Raw genomic sequence first — 18,510 nt, forward strand, 5'->3', positions numbered from 1 at the left:
GCTGTTGATGGCATATCAATATCGTTCCCCTATAGGAAAAACAATCTTCTTAAACGACACCCAATTTAAGGACTCATACATGTTATTCCTATGGTCTAAGACAATTAGAAATATTAGTGAAAACAAACAGCTCTCACCCAAATCCAAAAGAATGTTGCTGAAACTCAAATGTGCTATGTCATCAAGTATAATGTCTGGTGCTGCTTCATGGAAAGTGAATTGAGAAAATATGGTATAGGTGACTGGGAGCACTCAGGGGGATTCTGTGTATATGGATACATTTTCTGTTTCAGATCTGAGAAGACTACTATCAAACTAATTTGGGTATATAAATGCAACCAAACACTATGTGGGTCAAGTCAAGTCTCAAATTAATTGTCCATGGAGCATCTCCAAACGTTATACTTGCGAGAGTAGCTAATTTTCACAAATATTAATTGAACTTTCCTGGGCCATGGAAATAACACATTTGAATTCTAAACCTAAAGCCAAGAATCGGTGTCACATGGCTGTCTGACTACAATTCTCCTGAGCTAATTATAGTCTCTAAAAATCCCTTCATAGGGCCAAGCACAGTATGTGCTTTCTGTCTGACAGGTGAGGCTACAAAATAATATTTTGGTGTGTTGGCCTGTACAACTTCACTTCTCTAGTTGACACCATGCTATTCCAAAGAGGTAGGCTCTAGCCTGGGATATGTCACCTGTAAGATCCAGTGTTCTGTCCAGAAAGAGAATTGATGCTTTATTGGGGGCGGTCTTCCTGCGATGTTTGGCTTGAGGGTGACTGGCCAGTTCTCCTGCTATTATGCGGCTCATTGGTCCCACTGCAAAGCTCTCCTCCCTGGTGTTGGTGGTTTCAAACATCGAATTCAGTATCGAGACCAGGGATTTGATCTCAATCTGTAGCTCAGGGGGGAGAGAGTGCATGTCGACATCAGCAATACTACCAAATGTCTTCTTCTCTGGGCGTTTCGAATTGATCGCCTCCAGGTCAAACGGGAGCAGGGGGAACAGATGTGCAAAGGTGGGCATGAGGAGAAGCTGCTGCGACACGGGAGCGAAGACCACGGGGGCGTGCGTGACTTCAGCCGTGTAGTTCATGTCTCCCATCCACTCGCAGAGCTTCTCTTCCAACTGCTCGAACACAGGGTTCCCCCCCAGGTCCGTAGTGACATTGTTGGCGAGCAGGTGTACAGAGTGGGTGACGGTGGTAAAGACGACGCAGTATTGGAAGTGACTGGTGGATATGATGTCTTTGATGATGTCCGCTGTCCTCCCCTTCAGAAGAGTGCTCACCACAAACACAGCCTTTGGCTCGTTCTCGCCGCCGGCTTCGAAGCTGGAAAATTGCTTTACATTGCGAGCTCCAGCCTCGAGTAAAAGTGCAGCACCCCCGTTCCAGTGGAGACTCTCTGCACACCGGTCATCCATAAAAACAACCGCTTTCTTCACCTTCGAGAGCACTTTGTCCCACATCTGAGCGGGGAAATGCGTAAAGTCCTCAGTCGTTAACATTATGTCAAATTACGAGACGTCTCTAAGCACAAGAAATCAAAAATACATGGGATATGTCAGATTAGAAATCCTTCCAAAACAACAACAACGCACACATGTGCGTCTCTCAAAGATGACGTAGCACATCTACGTCGCGACAGATAAACGTCATCATACCATTTCACCGGCACATAATGGTACAATACAAGTTTACAACTATTGCATAATACTATTAAACTAAGTATTAAAGATAATACAATTTATATTTTATATTATAATGTTGTATTCGTGGGTTTTATTGTGACTATATCCTCAGAATATTTTTTATGGTGACTAAAAATACTTGAGAGGAGTCGGAGAGGGTATACGTATACCTATAGTATCACAATCAGTTCAAACGTTTCAAGAATCAAGGTTTATTTGACAATACATAAAATTAATAAATGAATACAATGAAGCAACACTGCCCATCGCGAGTTGCTCACTGGCCAATGACACCGCTGTGCTCGGTCCCTATAGCGACGAGCTGATCGATTTAATCGATAGCTGTCCACGTTGCACAGTGCTGCTGTATGAAGTTCTCCCCTGAATTCTTTTATTTTGCTTTCGTAGATGTTTTGAGTTCCATCTGTGGTTATAGAAACGTCTGATAACTAAGCTGAGTAACTGTCAGAAACTTTGACAACGGTGACATTCGTTTATTGAATTAGTAACGTTAAATTAACGTTGGTTGAAATGTCCGCAGAGGAATCAGATGCAAATACGGTTCATACTGGCGGGCGTCAGGAGGATGAGGAGGAAGAATGGTTGTATGGAGGTAAGTTAAAATGTTTGTTAGATAACTGTATCCACTGTTGGTAATGTCAATGTATTAGACCTGTCCCATGGCTGCGGTAACGTTATGATTTGAAACCAACTGTCTGACAGCTGTTGGAGTCGTCGCACGTGGACCAGCGCACCATGATGTTTAATCAACAAATTTTTTTGTAAAGTAAAGTCAAAACTGTCAACCTCCTTACATTGCCGACAGTAGAGAAAATCCTCAAAATCTCGAAGTTATTTACAAATATAACGGTTCATGTGTGTGTGTGTGTGTGTGTGTGTGTGTGTGTGTGTGTGTGTGTGTGTGTGTGTGTGTGTGTGATTGATTGATTGAAAACTGTATTAACAGATTGCAGAATGGGTACAGTACAGTATACAGCTCAATACACACAATTGTTAAGGGGATGCAGACCAGAGAAAGACTTTCGTCTTGTTTACATCAGGGTCCCCCTTTCAATTCATCATGTGTGTGTGTGTGTGTGGTGTGTGTGTGTGTGTGTGTACACGCGTGTGTGTTATAGCATTGACCATTGTGCCACAATTAATGATCTGCTTCGTTCTTTGTGACAGATGAGGAGAAAGCAGAAGAGACATCTCATGGCAGGTAAAACGGGGGGGGGGGGGGGGCACCACAGTCACACTGATCACCTGCACACCTATAGGTCAAGTAGTATAATAATTGGCGTTTGTTTTAACCAGCTTTGAGTACCAAAAAATGGGTGGGGTTTGACCTCAACATACCAGGCTTCCGGTTTAGCTGCAATATGTAGCACACGCATTTGGTTATAGCTCCGCTCCTGTTAACGTTAATTTCGTTTAAAAACCTTATTTGGACAATACCAAAAGAGATTAAACCACATCGTATGTATTGATAAGACCTTCTACTAACTATATCAAAAGACAACATGGATAAGGATAAGAAAAAGGGTGGAAAGAAACAAGAAACAGCAATTCCAACGGCGCAGATTGAAACACGTTCAAGAAAAATAACAGGCGATGCTGCGGCAGATCCGTCGGTGACAAGCCCCGACGTGGGGAATATAGAGGAGAATACACCGGGACCAAGGACTACTGGCCCCGAGAGGGAGACAATAGATGACAACATAACAGGAACGACAGGAAAAAGTACCGTGAAGGATAAAGCAGGTGATTTTGAGAAGATAATAGCAAACATATCCATCGGATCCCTCACTGCACCCAAAACATCAACTGACACAAGCAGTGCAATTACACAACCCGACTTCAACTCTCTGACTATCCTGATGAAAGAACAGATGGTCGCTTTCAAATTACACGTTGCACACATCGATACTAAATTCGAAGAGGTTATGAGAGCGGTCGCTGTACAGTCCATGCGAATCACGACAGTGGAGAATACGGTGACAGAAATTACACGGGCAGTCAAGGCGAACGAAGGTGGCATGACAGAGATGGAAAAAGAGATAGAAAGTGTGAAAGAAGAATACCGGAGGGAAATACAAGTGGTTAAAAACGAAGCGACGGAGAGGCTACTAGAATCCCAACGCTACCACAGTTCAAGTTCTTTAATAGTTGTCATACAGAAGTACAGAATACTTTCATACAAAATGCTTCTTACTGTTACGCTCCAGAGACTGTGCTAGACAAGATAGTATCAAATAACATAATAACATAATATAGCATGAATTTAGAAGAAGAGAATGAGGTCACAGTGTTCGGTATAGACATATGTACAATGTTCTGAGTTACCATATAATATACAATACACAATACTATGCAGTGTACTAATGTACAGTATTATCTAGTGCAAAGCAGAAATGGGATGAGGTACAATTTTAGGTACAATTTACAGTAAGGTGTACGAGTTGTAGTGCAATCCTTCGTCCATAAATATAAAGTGTGGGGAGTGGGTGCTACAGTGTGTTTGTTTAAAGTGGGTGTGTGCTATAAAGTGTGTGGAGTGGGTGCTACAGTGTGTTTGTTTAAAGTGAGTGTGTGCGTGTGGATGTGTGTGCTATGTGCGTTTGGTGGTTGTTGTTGTGTAGTGTTCATTCATTGTTCGTTTAGCAGCCTGATGGCCTGGGGATAGAAGCTACTTCTGAGTCTTTCTGTGCTCGCCTTGAGACTCCGGTATCGCTTGCCTGACCGCAGCAGTTCAAAGAGGCAGTTGTTCGGGTGACTGGAGTCTTTAATGATTCTCTTAGCCTTGCCCTTGCAACGCTTGTAGTAAATGTTCTGGAGGGTGGGGAGCCCCCCTCCAATTGTGCGTTCGGCTGCACGTGTCACTCTTTGTAGTCTGCTTCGGTCTTTTGCAGTGCTATTCCCAAACCAGGAGGTGATGTTGCCGGTCAAGATGCTCTCTATTGTACATGAGTAGAAGTTCTTAAGGATCTTCTGGCTGACTTGGAACTTCATTAGGCGCCTGAGGAAGTAGAGGCGTTGTCGTGCCTTCTTCACCACACTGTTAATGTGTGTGGTCCATGTCAAGTCCTCGGATATGTAGGCTCCGAGGTACTTGAAGCTGTTGACTCTCTCAACCGGTGCCCCGTCGATGCTGAGGGGGCTGTAGTCCTTGACCCCCGACCTCCTGAAGTCCACAATCATCTCCTTTGTTTTGCTGACGTTCAGGGAGAGGCTGTTTTCCTGGCACCATCCCGCCAGGACCTTGACCTCTTCCAGGTAGGCCCTCTCGTCGTTGGCAGAGATCAGGCCCACCACCACTGTGTCGTCAGCAAATTTGACGATTGTATTGCTACTCCGCTGAGCCACACAGTCGTGTGTGTACAGGGAGTAGAGGAGGGGACTCAGAACACAGCCCTGGGGGGCCCCTATGTTGAGGGGAATAACATCCGCATTGTAGGGCTTGATGAAGCAGTAAACTGCGAAGATGCCAACTTTCCAACAGTGCTATCAACGATTTTGGGTAACAACGATCCAAACACAGTGCCAGAAGTGGACCATGTTTACAGAATCGGTTCTCGGGGGCAAAGAAACATCGGGCCAAGAGTCATCATTGTTACTCTGCGGAAGACTACAACAAGGGATGACATCATCAAATATGCTCGCATCCAACGTGGGAATCTGAATTATGGTGATAAATCAATATTTATCTACGAAGATTTGAGCAAAGAAGCCATCATTCGACGTCTACCATACAAGGAGGTGATGCAAAAGCTGTTCAAATCTGGTCACAAGCCAAGGTTATCATACCCGGCGCTGTTATCATTCGTGGGCAGTGACGGCCACAGGTCTGGTGTATACACACCTAAAGAAGCTGAGGATTTTCTGAATCGAAATGGAGCAAATAACCCAAGGCAGGACGACAATGCCGGAAACAGATAAGCCTCTTTCTCAATGTATACCAGTGTTAGAATGACTTTATTGTGTTCATCAAGGTAGCAGACGATATGCAAGCCGTCTATAACAATGTGTACTGTGTATAATACGATTCGTAATACATTATAATTTCAGACTCTGGTCTCTGGGGAGACAAATACATATCATTGCAAAAAGATCTGTCTGGAATATTCTGGGTTCATCGCTCAAATGCCCTGGGTCTCTTAGATCATTCTGGAACATAAAAATAGTCTATTGCACTAGTATACTCTACAACCTTCTAGAATATAAGGCACCATGACAACGAAGGCCTACAACTCTAACAATAAACATCCGGTGTGTATACACATAGCAGATAATCAATTGAATGAAGTTCAATCAGTCCTTAATAATACTTTAAAAATTAACCACACCTAAACGTATGAACACTACAAGGTTATTCTAACAATTTAAGTAATCACTCCATTGATGGTGACTGGCACATTGAAGCTCTAAAAGGCTCTGCTTTTCTATCTTATCTAATCTGTTAATTCGGTTCTAGTGGCTTCTCCACGTTGATAATTATTCTATCTCTCATTCCTTATCTATATCTTTCCTTTAATTTTTATTTTATTTTATTTTTTCTTCTCATTACTCTATTTTTTATATATATTTTAACTTACATTGTTCTTTTCCACTGTTCTTCACATTAAGGTGTCAATATTGCTCTACAATCTTTTCCTTTTTTCCTTTTTTCCCACACGTTAGTAGAGGGTTCAAATGAATATGTCGATGAAAGTTTGTTCTCTTTTTTTTATTTTTTATTTTTTGTCATTTATCACAATACTTCATTACAGTAAGGGAAGGTGCAAGACCAAAAGCGACATTCTATTGCAATAGAATGGAAATGTTAGATCCTATGGCAATTAGCATAGGAAGATTAAGATTACAATGCTCAGTTTGGGCAATCCGGTGGACTATGGGAGAAAGTCAATCGCGGAGGATGTGTTTTTGGAACACAGGCCTGTACGACTTTCTGGGTGAGGGGAAAATAGGGGATTTTTATTTGTATATATATATGTTTTTAAGCTCAGCTCTCAACGGGACCTCATTAATTGGATGTACGTCTATTGTAGCTTCGCACTCCAGAAGCATTACCAAAAACTACACAAAAACATGCATAGATTATGGCTAGTTTGAATATAATGGTATGGAACACCGGTGGGATAAACAAACAACACAAACGCAAAAGCGTGCTCACACTGATGAAAAAAGAACATGTGGACGTGGCTCTATTAAGCGAAACGCACATTTTAGAGGAAGACATAAATACGTTAGCGGATAACATATACCATAATATTAGTCACTCTTCTTTTGTTACGAGAACTAGAGGGGTAGCCATAGTCGTCAGACGCAAATTAAATATCGAATTGAAAGGGGTATGGTCGGATGCTGAGGGGCGCATAACTATAGCTAGGATTATACACAATAACAGGAAAATTGCGTTGGCAGCGGTATATGCCCCAAATTTGTACGAAGTGGGTTTCTTCACTTCACTAACCGGAGAAATGTTAAACCATCCCGAGTACTCATATATAATAGGTGCGGATTTTAATGCCATTTGGAACCCAAGGATGGACAAAACTTACCTTACCTTTTCCAGCGAACAAAAAAAATCATCTAAAGCATTAAAAGATTGGTCAAAATCAACAGGGGTAATTGATTTATGGCGTTCACTTAATCCCATGACCCGCAAGTACTCCTGTCGTTCGGCGAGACACAACACACTATCCAGAATTGATTACGTCTTTGCATCCCCGAGAATATTTGATAAATATGAAGTGGAAATGACACCCAATGCGCTATCAGATCACTGCTACTTAATCCTGAAAGCAACATTTGGTACACTATCTTCCCGGGCCCCAAGATGGCGTTTTAATTCTATGCTGCTTAACAACAAGGAATTCATTACACAAATTAAAGAAGCTCTCACAGTATTCCTACGGGATAATGCAAACTCGGTGCAAGATCCCAGAATATTATGGATGTCGGTAAAGAGTATGATCAAGGATTTCACGGATAGATTTTCCTCCATATTGCGCAAAAATCAATGCACAAAACTGTCTGAAATGGAAACGCTTTACTCAACGCTTTTTAATTCTTTAAAATACAACAACTCTACTAGACTAGAAAACCAAGTTAACATTCTAAAGACAGAGATCAAAGCAATATACAGACAAAAATCGGAATTGCAAATACGCAGCACAAGACAACAGCAGTACTTCCAAGGATCTAAACCTAGTCACCTATTAGCCATGCGACTAAGAATTAATGCAAAATTTGCAGATATAACTGCCATTAGGAAACAACAAGCTCTAGTAACAGAACCCAAAATAATAAACGATACATTCAAAGAATTCTACTCCGATTTGTATAATTCAGAAACGACCTTTGATCAAGACAAATTAGACACATATCTTAATCAAATTACTCTCCCTAAACTTTCGGAGGACGACGCTAAACAGTTAGAAGCACCGATCACATTAGAAGAACTCAAGAAGGCCATATGAATGAAAAACGGCAAGGCTCCGGGAATTGACGGTATCCCATCAGAAATGTACATTTCTTGCTGGGACATATTTGGACCCTTATTACTAAATATGATCTTATACTCAGTCAAAGAGGGAAGCTTCCATAAACACCAAAATATCGCACTCATTTCAGTTCTTCACAAAAAAGACAAAGACCCCACTGAGTGCGGTAGTTACCGACCTTTAAGCCTCCTCGGAACCGATGTCAAACTGTACTCTAAGATATTAGCCATCAGATTGCAAAAGCATATGACGTCTTTAGTTCATCCGGACCAAACAGGCTTCATAAAAGGTCGCCTGATCAATGATAACATAAGGCGAATACTGCACGTACTAGATGCAGACAAAGAGGACACCACACCTAAGGCGATGCTATCCCTGGATGCTATGAAAGCATTTGACAGGTTGGAATGGTCGTTTCTATGGGCAGTATTAGAAAGGATGGGGTTAGGAAAAGGATTCATTGATATGATTAAAGTACTATACAAGGACCCATCGGCCAGGATTACAACAGGCACATTCATCTCCGATATCTTTCCGGTATCACGCTCAGCCAGACAGGGTTGCCCTCTTAGTCCCGGACTATTCGATCTATCATTAGAACCTTTAGCACAATTTATAAGACAATCCCAACACATAGAACCAATAGTAATCAAGGGCACACAACATAAAATTAGTTTATATGCGGACGACGTAATATTGTTCATGCAAAACCCCAACAACACATTGCCGCATATACTCAAGTTGATAGAGAACTTTGGTGATTTATCGGGATTTAAAATAAATTGGCCTAAGTCGACTTTTCTTCCTCTTAACATCAGTGCAAAAAAAGACACAACCCTCCCAGGTGCGATACCCATGGTCAAACATTTTAGATGCTTGGGTGTGGAAATATTTCCCACCATAAGACAAACGGTGAAGCACAATTACACAAAAATACAGAACAAAATCAAAGACGACCTGGACAGGTGGGCAAAACTTAAAAACTCAGTACAGGCAAGGGTATCAATAGTTAAGATGGATGTATTACCAAGAATCAATTTCTTCAGCTCAATGCTTCCGTTACCTCCTCCAGAGGGCTACTGGAAAAGATTACAAACCTCCACATACAAATTTATTTGGAATAACAAACCACCTCGCATAAAAAGATCCACCGCACAGAGAAATAAAGCAGACGGTGGCATGGCAGTTCCAGATTTTTTACAATATTTTAAGGCCTTCACATTAAGACCATTGAAGATATGGTTTGACCCCCAGGCTTTGGTATCTTGGAGAGAATTAGAAGAAAACATAGTAGCCCCACAGAGACTGAAAGACATAGCACACACTAAACTTTCAATCAAGCATTGTGAGCGAGAATTTGGCCCAATAATTACCCATGCAATCAGAACATGGCGGGAAACACAAAAGAAATATCCTAACCCTCAAGAATGGCATAATCACACTCCCATATTCAATAACAATGCACTCTTAATGGGAAAACGCCCTATAAGATTCCCTATATGGGAAGAGCAAGGCATACACTCATTAGGGGATATTTTTAATAACCAGGGCCTCTGTAGTTATGTCGAAATATGCACAAAGTTTAACCTCACCGAGTCCACATGGCTTTTTTACATACAGTTACGACTCTGTCTGAGGTCTCACGGTGTTCCATTACTCATACCAATTGAACACCACAGATACCACAAATTTTTCTATGAAAGAGAAACATTGGGAGGTTTTGTATCAGGTTTTTATTATCAATTACTAACGTCCTCGTATGAAACCCTTCAACTAGACACTGTCTGGAGGAGGGATATACCAGACCTGGAAAATGACTTTGATTGGCAAGGAGCCTGGGCAAATGTCCGACTTACATCAAGGAACCCGGATCATCAACAAATCAATCTGAACTATATTCACAGGACATACTTGACTCCTATAAGGCTGTGCAAAATGGGGCTTAAACAAGACTCCAAATGCTCCCAATGTACAAATGGGGACGAAGGAACATTTATGCACATGTATTGGGACTGCCCACCAGTTAAGGCATTCTGGAAAGATGTGTCCCAACAATTATCAATACTCGTATCTTGGAATATACCTGTACACCCCTCGGTATTACTATTGAATGATGTTTTTGAGTTTGCAGTGAATCCACAACTAAAGAGATTGGTTTTATCGGGTATCACAGTAGCTAAAAAACTGATCGCATCACGTTGGTTTCAACCGGAAAAAATGTGCCGAAAAGTGTGGTTTCTTACATATCTCGATGTGATATATCAAGAAATATCTACAGCAAGAATTCTGGGTCTCAATGAATCCAAAATGTCAATGTGGTTAGAAGTGGTGGAGAGAATAAAAGCTAGCTTATAATGGTAGTGTCTGGTTAGGAGTGAGGGATAATGGAGGTACTATCCAAGAGGGGGTCCGGGAGGGGGGGGGTTCGAGCTGGAGCATATGTGTGTAGGGTTTTAGAAAATAGGTATTAGGGGTATATTATATACTAACATTTATATAATTGTAATTTCGCTGGATATACACTGTATACGGTTAAAATGTTATTATAGACTATTTTTGTTTTATCTTGTTTCTGTACTTGCATATATTTTAACCACCTTTACTGAAAGTTTCATTATGCATTGTGTGTTGAGTACTGACTTTTAATAATTTTTGTTTTTCAATAATAAAAAAAATATAAAAAAAAAAAAATACCAGGAGGACAATTCAGATATGGTAGGTAAGCTAGGCCGAACACAGACTAGTATAGCCTGCTGAGTTCACTTCCAGATGTGGCACTCAATGTATTATCCTATGCAGGGCCGGACTGGGGAAATAATTCATACCGGGAGATATAGCGCGAAATATAGCCCCAATCAGGCCACTTTTTAAGTGGGGGGTCTGGGGGTCCCCCACCCGGAATTTTTTTGTTACAAAGACTTAATTTCCTGCATTCTGGTGAATTTTAGTGCATGTGAATCACAAACTAATGAGCCAACAATTGCTTAGTACAATGTACTGTTATGACCTCAAATAAAACTGTTGTGGCACTAGCAATGGTACTCTCTCCACCTTCAAAAAGAAAAAAGCAAGAGCACAACATATTTTTCTATTTACTATTATAATACAGTTAACCACTCTCTCCACCTATTCAAACAAGGCAAGAGCACAATACCATATTCACTTTACTGATGCACTACCCATCAACAGTTAAAATAGCCCTTTACACAAACATTAAATAACAGACCTTTCATTACAATACTATAATAACAGTAGCCACTTTTAGAACACGTGTGGTGAGCACACGCATGCATGCACAACAAAGCCAGAAGATTGCGTTGTCTCAATCATTTTAACTATAAAATGAGCTCAAAGTATGAGCTCACTGACTGAAATGTCCAACAAAAAGCATCAATTGTCAAATAATATTGATCACATTAACTAGACTAGATGTTTTTGAGGAAATTAGAAAGGGAACAACAACTTCCCTTGTGTCTGATCAGATTCTTATTTTTTTGATAACTTTGCAGTGATTATGTTTGTAGCCAATGTGGCAAAGGTGTGTAATCTTTGAATTATCTTGGAATTATTTTGACTCTCTCTTTCATAAATTGTTTATTCAACTTCAGCCCCAATCATAACCACCACATATTGTTTTTTGTAATGTCAGATTTTTTTTTTTTTTTTTTTAAACTTAAAATTTTATTTAAAAATGTTCAACAACATACATAGACAACATTCATAGACAATACACAGTACATAAATTAAAACAAATAGACAAAAAATGTGTAAAGAAAAAGTGTGACATGGGTCCTTCGGTCCATTCTACATTTGCATTATTTATTTACATTTTTATTCATTTCCTTGTATCCTTTTCAAACCTCTGTGATGTCGTTACTTCCCCTCCTGTATTCTTCCCATTTTCCCCATTTCCATTCAAACTTTTCTTCTTGCAGCCTCAGCAGATGTGTGATTCTCTCCATTTCCTGTATCCCCTCTACCAACTCTATCCATTGATCCTTTGTCGGCACTTCTACCTTGTACCACAGTTTAGTTAAAGCTTTCTTGACTGCCACTATCAATATCTTAATCAAATATTTGTCTTCCCCTTGGATTCCTTCCTGTGACAGATTCCCCAAATACAACACTTGGCCTCCCTGGGGTATTTCGTATCCTATTATTTCATTTATTATCCCTCCTATCTCTTCCCAGTAGTGCCTTATCTTCTGACATCCCCAGAATATGTGTGTATGGTTCGCCCCTTCCTGTCCACACTCCCTCCAACATGTTTTCTTTGCTGGTGTGTAATTGCCCTGTATTTCTGGTGTTATAAAGTATCCAATTATATTTTTCCACCCAAACTCCCTCCATATCCTTGATCCTGTGGTTGTTTGTTGTGTCTTACATGTGTCATACCATTCCTCCTCTGTTATCTCTATTTCCAACTCTCTTTCCCACTTTTCTTTCACATACAATGTTGTATTTCCCTTACTGTCCATTATTTGTAATGTCAGATTTAACAACTCCTTTTGGGAGTGTGCCATCTGCCATCCATTCGCCGCCTCCACGGTCAATCAGTTGTATCGCCTGGTCCCGCCTCCACCAATCACAAGCGGCAGCACGGCTCCATTGTGTGTGTGTGTGTCCGCGTGAGGGAGAGAGAGTCAGATAGTTCTCCAACTCTGTCGCAGACAGTGAAATCCTGGTTGTTCCCCACCCACCTGGTTATCTAAAAACTATCGTGCCGCGCCGCCGCCACAACTAGAAACAATGGCCTGGCAAAAAATAAATAAATAATTATAATAAAAAAAAGATATCATTTTCTTTTTTATATACTATATATTTTTTTTTATCTGTGCAGGCCAGGCCACCGGGAAAACTCCCGGTGCTCCCGATGGCCAGTCCGGGCCTGATCCTATGTGGCAAACCCAACCCACACTATAGAAGAATTGATCAGATACTATTTGACCCAGACCTTGTTATCACCCACCATTCACCATCCTTTAGTCCACATATAGCCAGCCATGGCCAAGTGGCTGGCCCCACATTCACTCACATTATAAATTATATAATGTACAAATTCTTAGGGGCGTAAGGGTGGTGTTAAGGTTCATAGGTGTGGTGTTGAGGGGCGTAAGGGTGGTGTTAAGGTTCATAGGTGTGGTGTTGAGGGGCGTACGGGTGGTGTTGAGGTCCATAGGTGTGGTGTTGAGGGGCGTACAGGTGGTGTTGAGGTCCATAGGTGTGGTGTTGAGGGGCGTATGGGTGGTGTTGAAGTGTATAGAAGTGGTGTGTTGAGGTGCATAGGGGGGGGGGTGTTGAGGGGCATAGAGGTGGTGTTGAGAGGTGCATAGGGGGGGGGGTTGAGGGGCATAGGGGTGATGTTGAGGGGCATAGGGGTGATATTGAGGGGCATAGGGGTGATGTTGAGGGGAGTAGGGGTGATGTTGAGGGGAGTAGGGGTGATGTTGAGGGGGATAGGGGTGATGTTGAGGGGAGTAGGGGTGATGTTGAGGGGCATAAGGGTGATGTTGAGGGGTATAGGGGTGATATTGAGGGGCATATGGGTGGTGTTGAGAGGTAAAGGGGTGATGTTGAGGGGCATAGGGGTGATATTGAGGGGAGTAGGGTCCTCGACATCAACTGCCCTCCCAGCTACTGACTTCCCAAGCAAATGGAATGCAACATTAGCATGTGTATACATAGATACACTGTGTTATCCCAACGGTCACAATAGTTGCCATTAACATGTTTTCTCATTCTATGACCACACTATACAAATTTGAGTAATTGTGAAAGCATATATAAATAATAGACACCCTAAACATGATGTGTACCAAAAATATTTTTCCTATCTTTATGTTAACATTTATGTTAACTGTTTTTGTGGGAGCTTTGATGCAGCCATCCTCCTCTCATTGTACAGCCAGGATGTAAACGGCGCTGGTCATGTGACAATTTACAGTAAACATGTGACACTGCACATATTTCATTGAGACCCTTTACTATTTCAATATTTGCTGGAAATACATTGATACATCATTCAGTAACATTTTAGAGCCTTATAACTAAAAAACATTATTACTATCACTATTGTGACCAGTGGGATTAAATCAAAATCTTCAACCCTGGACTTAGACAAGCAGATACATACCCTTTTCTTCTCTGTGCATGCATTAAGCGTAGGGAACAGCCGCACCGTTAGCCTAGCTTAGCGTCATTCACTGGAAGTAGGTGTGCCAGTGTAGCCTAGTTCCCAACAGTCACAAAATACACTACAAATACAACTCCAAAACGTTCCTGTAAACATGTTGTGACCTGTGTATTTACCACGTTGAGAGAAAAAAAAAGAAAATAATTAGACATTTTCGTTTTCTAAGTAGATATATACTCGGAACTATTTATTGCCGAACCACTGGTGCCTGGGCGCAGTGAGTTCATCACCTCAAAACCCCTGTTGCTTTTTGCTTCAATATCCTCCGGTAAACCGATAATTCTTGTTATTCCGTTTTTCGCTGGATTGTACCTCAGTGAGTTTGGCTTGGATTTGAGCTAGCTCGGCTAGCTTGATAGTCTGGTCCACCTCGAGGTGCTGTAGTCGTTGCTCTTGTTGGCTAGCCTCCTTCGTGAGCGAATACATTTCTCTGGTATGGTCTATGGTCTTTATATGGATAATTTCAACTTTTTTGTCCAAGGTTTCTACAGCTGCTCTTATCCCGGCTGAGACGGCCTTGTGGTAGGATTCAAAGTGAGTTTCGAAAAGTTCTGCAAGGACCATTTTGATAGCCGCTAGGGTAGAGCCACTTAGAGTCGCTTCCAGCACTTAGTTGGTTGTTTGTCCGCCATATCTTATCATCAAAAGTCTTAAAACGTGGAAATCATTATTTAAAAGAAAAGTTGGAGATTAGTGAGGGTATTAAAAATGAAAAAAATACAAAAGTTGCGGGAGCAGGTGCGATGTACGTCCTCACTCCATGACACTGGAAGCCCCTCCCTTCCTGCTGACTTGTTGTACATAACTTGTAAGTCACTTTGGATAAAAGCGTCAGCTAAATGTAAACAGTCCCTTAATGAAGTCTTCTGTCCTCGACCATATCCTGTCCCAGATGTGTTCTTACAGTAAGAAAAACTAAAAACGCTTATATCCTTATCACGTTATAGAAGGCAGAAGGGGAAATGAGATTGTACTGGTGCCCAAAATCCATTCCCCTTTGAATTGACTAGATTCATAACAACTTTTGACATGAACAATAAAGTGCTTTAAAATAAGGGCTCCTACCAAGTATGACTCAGTTCACTTTGTTCGTACCAAAAGAATCGGATTGTTTGCGAACGTCACATCACTACTGTAATGCATGGGAACTGCTACTACGTGCGCTGCCTGTGACGGCCAGCGTTGCTGCTACTGTAGTGATGTTCATATCTCACTCACTGCGTTCTCTATTATGCGTCAGTTTGGAACTAATGACTCCCGAAGTTCAAACCACATGAGTGTGAATGACACTTTGTGACAGTGAGTGGTGAACCAATTCAGAATGAGATTGGCCCCGGCACGTTTCACTCCCCATTAAGGACCAATTCTGTGACACTAATGAAGCGTTCAGATTCAATGCACTTTTCACTGCACAGTAATGACAGCGGTGGCGTCGTAGGCGCTGCTGTACGCGCGCAACGCCAATGTGCGAGACGCACAAAATGTGCAGTCGGCCATGCGGAACATTAAGAAGTATTTGGATGCTCGTTAAATCCGCTGTTAGGCCCGGCGCTGTTTGTTTATGAGTCGGGGTGAAGTGGATTTAAGCTATTGTATGACCGGGGCGCCCGTGTGATCAACCGTGCTCTACATTTTCCAAACGCGCCGCCTCATTACTAAATGTAGCGTGACTCGTCGTTTACAGTAACTTCCCCCACTTGAGAGTTGTGTGTGTGTGGGTCGTCGTGCCTCCGTCTGAGGGAGTAAGTTGATAACAATCATGTAGGTTCAGTTAAAGTGTGATGCTAACATTGGTTAGGCGCTTCTCTCACAAACAACATCTGAGCTGCTGTTGGCTATTACACTACATTACATAAAGGCCTGAGTTGTCACTTTATATTATCCATTTTCATCAAAATGCAACCAGTCCAGTCTACATATGACGACAACAACCCTCATTTTAGGTCCTTTCATCACGTTTGCCTGTGTGTCACGTTCAGTATTTAGCAGTGACAGTGAGACTCTTACCGTCCTCTGAAGTCGAGAGTGGACGCATTACATCGACCTTGACATCTTATCTTTCAGTGCAACCGCAGTGCCGGCCCCTAAAGAGGTCCATGATGAGGATGGAGTGGAAGTCGAGGTACAGTACAGCCGACTCTGTCCTGATAACAATGTGTGGTGGCTCTGCCTGCCTACTCACTGTGCAATGTCTCTGTAATGTTACCTCATTATCATTATCTGTCTCATCTGCCTGTACTCGTCTCACAGAATCAAATGTGTCCATTTATTTTGCGTGTGTGGATTTTTTGTGTGTATTCTCTTCTTTTTTTATTTAGTGTAACATGTGTTGTACATGTCTGTGCAGAGCGCTTCACAATACCACAAGTTCATATGGTACATTTGTAGCATGAGTGGTCCCGGTGGCAGGTGAACATTTAACCTTGACCTTTAACCTTGACTGCGTTAGTATCCTACTCGACCTGTTGAGCTCCATATTACATGCCACTTGTTTCATTCTTCATTTGTGTCCATGTAACCATTAGGAAACTGGTCAGAATGACAAAGATAGTGACAACTACAACGACAGCGATGATGATGATGCTAATGATGATGATGATGATGATGATGATGACGACGAAGATGATATTTGCGTAACCATAGGTGATATAAAGTCTGGAGGCTCCTCCCAATACACGTGAGTTTCTCTCTCTCTCTAATATTCCACATCCTGTTTCATAAAAGCAGCTTTTTGTTGTGTGTATTTCCTTTAGGGCACAATATCAACTTGAATTGGGTTTTATATCATGGCTGCCTTCTTCTGCCAGAATGTTGCATGAGTCATGATGATCGTATTTTATGATGATTGCATTTTGATGCTGTATTAGTTACTTTGACAGATCTATTTGGAATCAGTGCCTAGAGCCATCCGTTCACAGCCCACTCCCCAGTGGGACTCATGCAGACCAGTGTATGTGTGTCGTTTAGTCTTGTTGTGATAAAGATGTTTTTATATTTGTGACTGCCTCTCATTTTCTAGCGGCTTAAGATCCTCGCCGGTGAATCTGAATATTAAAGCTGAAGGGAAGACGCATGCAGTAGGTAAAGAGATGCTACCCACTTTCACCTTGAATTTACCTCTAAGTTAACACTTTCCGTGCCACTCACGAGATTTCTCAGGTTTTTTTATAGGTGGTTGCGTGCCACTCACGAGATTTCTCGTATTTCTTTTTTTTTTTTGCGATCTGAAAAATTATTGCATCACCCGAGCCTACCCGAGTATAGCCGAGCTGCGCCGGTGATCACTGTGGAAAAAAGCGCCCCCTGTCGTCTCCCAGATGACATAAGTGATTTTGGAATGGACTCAATGAAAATGAATGGGGAAAAAAATCCGGTACTCCACATTTTCCAGTTCACTGATCCAGCCGGGGTTACCACAGTTCATTCTGGAGCCTCAGATCCCCGCGGATCATGGAGATCTACAGTCTCGCGTTGGATCCATACACTTATCGATTTTTTCGAATGGTGATCAGGAATTGGAATATACCAGTTGGATACCATCTGATGTCAGGTAAGGACTCTATGTTATCAGTGGTAGGATAATCAGAGTAAGTTTGATGAAGTTATAAGCTGTTTTGTGAAATGTCTTCTTTCGGTTTCACTGTAAAAGTCTGTGAGGAAATCAACGGAGCGATTATCAGTGCGCGGCCGTAATGTGCTTGCGTGCACGTATAATATTGATCATCTAGCGTTTATTTGAAAACGATTCATAAAAAGGCAGACGAATATCAACGTTGTGGAATATTCCACTAAAAGACGATTTTCATAGAATGCTCCAGAATGAGCTGTTTTTTATATCAAAACGGGGGCTTTTCTAACTGCTCTGAAATGGAAACGACGCGATAAAAAAACAATCTGCCTTCACAGCACTGACTGGAAAATAGTCTTTGATAATGCGATGGGCAGATTAGACACATAGCCATAATTTAAAACATAGATTAGGCGATATTAACGTTAACATTGGCGCCGATGGTGGCATTCAAGCGGTAAAACGGAAAACCAGGCGTGGCGCACAAAGTGTTAAGGAGCCACAATATTTAAAAGGACTTTATTTTAACAATATTATCACAAT

At 41.6% G+C, this 18,510-nt stretch overlaps 2 protein-coding genes across 2 annotated transcripts in view; one reads left to right on the plus strand and one right to left on the minus strand.

The window, feature by feature from the left end:
- The window catches only part of scfd2 (sec1 family domain containing 2), a 325,751-nt gene extending 324,169 nt beyond the window's left edge, over positions 1-1,582 (minus strand). Inside the window, exon 1 of the mRNA XM_084307430.1 lies at positions 704-1,582. Coding sequence (XP_084163556.1) covers positions 704-1,517 — 814 coding nt within the window. The 5' untranslated portion in view covers positions 1,518-1,582. The remainder of the gene's footprint in view (positions 1-703) is intronic.
- Positions 1,583-2,191: 609 nt separating this feature from the next.
- The window catches only part of fip1l1a (FIP1 like 1a), a 68,456-nt gene continuing 52,137 nt past the window's right edge, over positions 2,192-18,510 (plus strand). The window contains exons 1-5 of the mRNA XM_084307431.1: positions 2,192-2,313; positions 2,889-2,922; positions 16,464-16,521; positions 16,925-17,076; positions 17,419-17,480. Coding sequence (XP_084163557.1) covers positions 2,232-2,313; positions 2,889-2,922; positions 16,464-16,521; positions 16,925-17,076; positions 17,419-17,480 — 388 coding nt within the window. The 5' untranslated portion in view covers positions 2,192-2,231. The remainder of the gene's footprint in view (positions 2,314-2,888; positions 2,923-16,463; positions 16,522-16,924; positions 17,077-17,418; positions 17,481-18,510) is intronic.

This window comes from Notolepis coatsorum (assembly GCF_963971535.1).
Source record: "Notolepis coatsorum genome assembly, chromosome: 2".
In the NCBI taxonomy this organism is placed as follows: Eukaryota; Metazoa; Chordata; class Actinopteri; order Aulopiformes; family Paralepididae; genus Notolepis; species Notolepis coatsorum.